The sequence below is a fragment of the Gossypium arboreum genome, chromosome 13, assembly GCF_025698485.1.
Source record: "Gossypium arboreum isolate Shixiya-1 chromosome 13, ASM2569848v2, whole genome shotgun sequence".
NCBI classification, from domain to species: Eukaryota; Viridiplantae; Streptophyta; class Magnoliopsida; order Malvales; family Malvaceae; genus Gossypium; species Gossypium arboreum.
In genome coordinates, this window is record NC_069082.1 from 32,160,680 (window position 1) to 32,166,830 (window position 6,151).

General features: G+C 32.7%; 1 protein-coding gene across 1 annotated transcript; it reads left to right on the forward strand.

Annotated features, from left to right (window-relative positions):
* Positions 1–3,758: 3,758 nt before the first annotated feature.
* Positions 3,759–5,735, forward strand: LOC108463139 (cytochrome P450 78A5-like). The gene is made up of 2 exons (XM_017763087.2): positions 3,759–4,832; positions 4,917–5,735. Exons 1-2 carry the CDS (start codon positions 3,882–3,884, stop codon positions 5,520–5,522), a joined length of 1,557 nt encoding a protein of 518 aa, XP_017618576.1. The 5' UTR covers positions 3,759–3,881; the 3' UTR covers positions 5,523–5,735.
* Positions 5,736–6,151: the final 416 nt, after the last annotated feature.

Below are 6,151 nucleotides of genomic sequence, written 5' to 3' on the forward strand. Positions count from 1 at the left end.
TGGTCTAAAAATTCAATGATCATATTGCAACATTGTAACGTTCAGATTCCAACATTGTAACATTCAGATTCCAACAATGATTTTTGCATTACCAACACTTTTGGTGGTATTTTATAAACAATAAAGGTTTTATATTTATAAGTGCATATTCTTTTTTTTTTAAGTGATGCAAAATTAAATTTATATGAGAATATTTAGATGCTATTGAATTGCCATTATCCATGATATAGTATAATAGTATTTGTATGATATCATCATCATCATCATATATATATATATACCTTTTCAAGGTTTTTTTATTATAAAATTAGGGTTTTGTTTTGTTTTTATAAAGTAAATAAAATCATAATAGAGCATCATTAATATTAGAATAATAAAATATAATTTTAAAATGTATAAATTATAATATTTGAAAAGTATTATAATTGTTGAAAGAAAAAAATTCACATTTATAAGAAACGATATGCATTATACAATATCCACGTCATTTTCATCTAGGATGAGATTTAGAACTACAATTTAATATAAACAAAAAAAAAAAGAAAAAAAAAAAAGAAAGAGAAACGGACGCAACGGAAGGAGGAGCGACGGTCTGCCCGCTGAAGAGGCAAGAGTTAAAAAGCAACCTGAGATAAGAGAGGAGGTAGCTAGGGCTTTGTTGTTCATATAGCATAACTCTCTTCTTACAAACATATCATTGCCACACACTTCATCTTCGAATAAAAAACAATTAACGTATGAAGAACATTCTATCTTATCACCATGAGATGGTATTGTAAGACCATGATGTGAGATCCAATTACCAAGCCATCAAAATAAACAGTTTCATGAGGCATCAATGGCAGTCAAGGAATTCTTATTCCATCAAAAGAAAAGAATTGGATCCACTAGAAAAGTAAGCAATACATAAAATTCTTGTGTACCCCTTTATTGGAAATAAAGGATTCTTTGAATATTACTGCTTATTTTTTGATCCTATATTCACAAGCACTGTTTGTTTTATGATTTTATGCACTACTGCTGTTTGTTCTAAGTGAATTTCCGTACTACTAAAGCCTTTATGTAGGGTTAATGTAAATTTCGAACTTTGAATTTACTAAGTTGAGTTTGATATTTGAAATTGATAATTAAGTTCACTTTAATATTTAATTTTGATTTCATAAAATTATGCTATGTTATCACTTGAGTAAATATCTTATACTTTTACATAATCTTAGTTCAAATATTAAATTGACCCTAATTGCTAAATTTATATATTAACTTAAATAAAAATAAAATAAAATATCAAAATACATCTAATTGCTTACTCTTTATTTCAGGATGTTTTTTTAGTTTAAGAGCTCTACAATAGCTTCGAGATAAAGCAGGTTTTCCATTGGAAAATAAAAATTTGTCAGCCTTCAAAATCAGTTTTCTTGGTGGCTTACAAACTTAAATTTTATACACTTTGATTCATTTATTTTATAATATTATTAATTAATTTAAATCAATAACATTATTAATTATTCTGGTTAAAATATTAACTTTGCATCTCTTGAACTCATCATACTAACATTAGTATTTTAATCACGGTAGTTAGTCATGTTTACTATTTAGATTAACCAATAATGTGATAGATTTAATTTATATCAAACTAAAACATATAGACTAAATCTCAAAACTAAAATAGTAAAAGGATCAAAACTATATTTGAGTTTATGAAAGAAAAGGACCGATACACGTACTATTGACTATGAAAATTAGGTTAAAATATCTAACAGATAAGGATCAGATTAAATTAATCATTCTATTATTAAATGGATCACTTTAGTCGCTATATTACTTAAGAAAATCAAATAAGGCCAATTTTTTACAGAGTTAATGTTTAAAAATGACTTGAAAAGCTCAACAGCGGTGCCAGCCTCCAGGCTGGCTATTGCTTGCCTTGTTCATCTCCTATCAACCCTTGCTTTCTTTGTTCTTCTCATTCACTACACATGTTTTCTCTCTTTTCAATTTGCTGATCTATTTTGTGGGCATATTTATTGTCTTCACAAATTATGATGGATAGATGATGGTGCTTGTTATTCACTTAAACTCCACCGGCCACTAGTAGTTTTTTTTGGAAAGTGAGTGGCTCTTCGTCAACTTCTTAATCTATTTCTTATTTTAGAGTAATTTAGAATAATAAAGTGTTTCACATGTCAATTTGGACCTGTGTTATCTTAAGTTTTATGTGTTTTTTGTTTGTTTTTCATTGTTTAATAAGTCCTTAGTTTTAGAAGTTTTTGTCTGCTCTTGTAGCACGTTTTTTAGTCTTATTTATGCATGTAATCTTAGTTTTACAATTGATTTTAGGGATGATTTTGTTGCCGTCCTCTCTAGTTTGGTGAATGCTCAATTCTTTTGTCTTTTTGCTCATTGCTTTGGACCATTCGGGGTTGATCTCCTTATCATATTAAGTGCATGCAATCACTCCAAATATGTCGTGTTTAAGTTGTGACAAAGTCAATTGTCAACGTGTTATAATGTTCTATTGATGCTGAGACTAAAACTTTTATTGTGTTGATGGAACTTGTCCTTCACCATCTATGACGAGTATTTACTATTTTTTTCTCTGAATTGTATGGTTCTATTCATTGAATGAATTAATGAATTTACCTTTAAAAAGATGACATGAAAATTATTTTATTCATTTGTAGTTTAACTCCGATCAAACAATTTAATTTACAAAAGCGTAAAAATTTAAAAATATTAATTTTACTAAACAATAAATGATAATTATTTTATACATAAATTTGCTTTATTTAACTTTTTTTAATTAATGGGAAGAATAATTTAATAACAAACCCAATGGACTAGAATTTAGAAATGTTTGATGGGTAAGATGATGAGATATGGCATTTCTTATCACTAAGAATTTTCAACAGTAATTAGCAATTCAATCCCATTCATAAAATCTGATTTATATACCCACTAAGCACACCCACGTGATCCCAAGCAAAATTCTTTAGCCCGAATGCTCGTTTTTAAAGAAATTTTAAAACTGATTCCAACTGTAGTTTCCAATTTAGTTAAGTTCATAAGTTAATTATTAGAACACTACTGATTCCAGCTCTTTAATTTCCGGTACATACCCATCATTTATCGACAACATCACACGGCCATCATGTTTGATCACTGTCCAAATTTTACCTAGTGATGCACACGTTGCTTCACAATTTTTTTCCCAGAAAAAAACATATTTTTTTACAGAGAGAAAGAGAGGGAGCGTGGCCTCGAATCATAATGACTGGTAGCAATATGGGATTCTCCCTTTTTATAATATATCAAAAGTATGCACGGATTATATTTGGGTTTTCTATAGAAAAATTAGATAAATTAATTTTATATATTTTAAAAATAAAAATTAATTTGTGAGTTAAATTTTATTTGTAAATAATGATGTAGTATAGATAAATTGTAAAAATAATTACTCAACTACTATTATTAACTAATAAGTTTTCTAATGTTTATATATTTTATTGATTTGATCTTAAATATAATAAATTTAATTTTTAATGTTTACAAAATTTATCATTTTAATTTTAGTTCTAAATAAATTAATAAATTTTATACTCAACTTTTATAAAATTCATCAATTTAATCCTAATTTTAAAATTTTAAAATATTTTAAAAATCAATTTTAACCCTTTATACCTCTACGGGTAACCAATTTCAGATAATAAGTTTTCTACTTGGCTAACTGTCCTCCTCCTCTATTTAAATCCCTCCTCTTCAACTCGGCTTGCACTGCCCAAGCAACTCTTTATTTCCTCTACGACAAAGCTCTCAAAAAACTGCTTCTCCACTTGTTAATATCAATTTTTTTTTTAATACCCATCTTAGAGGAAGTGCCAAAAATGTCACTTGATCATGGTTTGCTGTTGTTTCAATCACCTTTGTTGAGCTTTGAAGCCTTTCTGTGGGCTATTCTATTGGTTGGAATAGTTTCCTTGTGGCTTTCACCAGGGGGTCATGCGTGGGCTCGTTATAGGTCCAAGGCAAGTGTTGCCATCCCTGGTCCACTTGGTTCCCCAGTACTTGGGTTGCTCACCGTGTTCACCGGTGCCACCCCTCACCGAGCCCTGGCTAAACTTGCTGAAAGCGTTAAGGCAGTGAAGTTGATGGCTTTTTCCGTGGGGTTCACTCGGTTTATCGTGTCCAGTGACCCTGAAACCGCGAGGGATATCCTCAACAACTCAGCTTTCGCTGATAGGCCAGTGAAGGAATCAGCCTATGAGCTTTTGTTTCATAGGGCAATGGGGTTTGCTCCTTACGGTGAGTATTGGAGGAACTTGAGGCGTATCTCAGCCACCCATTTGTTCAGTCCCAAGAGAATCGCTGGCTTTGAAGGGTTCAGACGTGAGACCGGTTCCAAAATGGTGGAACAGGTGAAGTGTTTAATGGAAGCAAAAGGTGAAGTTTTTATACGAAAGCTGCTTCATTTTGGGTCTTTGAACAATGTGATGACCACTGTGTTCGGTAAAAAGTACGACTTTGAGAAGCCTGGGGAAGGGTTGGAGCTAGAGGAGCTTGTTAGTGAAGGCTACGAGTTGTTGGGGATATTCAACTGGAGTGACCATTTCCCTCTTCTACGCTGGCTTGATTTGCAAGGAGTAAGGAAAAGATGTAGGAATCTGGTCTCAAAAGTTAATGTGTTTGTTGGGAAGATCATAGAAGAACATAGGGTGAATAGGGTTAATGGAGGTTTCAATGATGGTGACGCCAAAGTTGGGGACTTTGTTGATGTGTTGCTTCATTTGGAGAAACATGAGAAACTTAGTGACTCCGATATGATTGCTGTCTTATGGGTATGCTATTTATTCATTCTTTTAAGTACAAACTGTTTTTTTTTAATGTTTTCTTACTGTTATATGCCTTAATTTTTGGTTCAGGAAATGATATTTAGGGGTACTGATACTGTAGCAATCTTGTTGGAATGGATCCTAGCAAGAATGGTTTTACACCCTGAAATCCAAGCAAAGGCTCAAGCTGAGATTGATGGTGTTGTTGGGAGCTCAAAGTTGGTATCAGATTCTGATATTCAAAACCTGCCTTGTGTTCGAGCCATTGTGAAGGAGACCCTTAGGGTGCATCCACCAGGGCCACTTCTCTCATGGGCTCGCCTAGCCATCCATGATGTTCACATAGGTGACAATTTCATCCCAGCAGGCACAACAGCAATGGTGAACATGTGGGCAATCACTCACAGTGAAAAGGTATGGGCTGAGCCAGAAAAGTTCAAGCCAGAGCGGTTCATGGAAGAAGATGTGAGCATTATGGGACCTGATCTTAGATTGGCTCCTTTTGGTTCTGGTAGGAGGGTTTGCCCAGGTAAAGCCATGGGTTTGGCCACTGTCCATCTCTGGTTGGCTCAGTTACTCCAAGCTTTCAAATGGGTCCCTTGTGAGGACAAAGATGTGGACCTGCTTGAACATTTGAAACTCTCCATGGAAATGAAGAAGCCTCTGGTTTGCAAGGCAATGCCTAGGTTTGCTTAAAATTCCCTTGGGGTGCATCTATGAATTTACTGTTCTGTTTTTAAGCTTTTGCTATGATAATTAAGTTTTATGAAGTAGGGCTTACAAAAAGTGGTGTGAGATAAGGAGCATATTTATCTTTTGTGAATCTTAGTTGGGGTTGGCTTTTCTTTATATGTACTGAAAACTATGGACAAAATGATGGAACAATCTATATATATGGCATTGTACAAAGTCTGTCAGCTAATATTTCTTCTTATCTGCAGCATATTTATGTACTTTTTTTAATGTTTACAATTGGTATCCATGGATAGCAGAAATCTACATGCAGCTCATCATGTTACATGTATTAGTTGCTTGAAATATGGTAAATACTCATTGCTTCGATGGTGGAAAAGGAAATGAGGCATGTTTTTCAAGCCATGCAAAAATAAGTTGGAAAGACCTCAAGATTTATCTGATAAATGGCTTTCTGGTGGTTGTAGTTTTGGTTATTTTATGCACATATGTATATAAATTATGTATTAAAGTTTACATAGGATTAACAATAAAATTTGATTTTTTTTTCTTTGGTACGTAACAATTTTTAGACAAGAAGACGCTTTGAATTCTAGTTTCGGGCAAGGGTGAAGGTCAGAATGGAACTGTAC

What these genes read in the sequence shown, in the direction of transcription:
- LOC108463139 (XM_017763087.2), top strand. Translation starts at nt 3,882, where the DNA reads ATGTCACTTGATCATGGTTTGCTGTTGTTTCAATCACCTTTGTTGAGC. An exon ending in ATATGATTGCTGTCTTATGG is followed by an intron (nt 4,833 to 4,916) that starts GTATGCTATTTA and finishes TTTTTGGTTCAG; the next exon opens with GAAATGATATTTAGGGGTAC.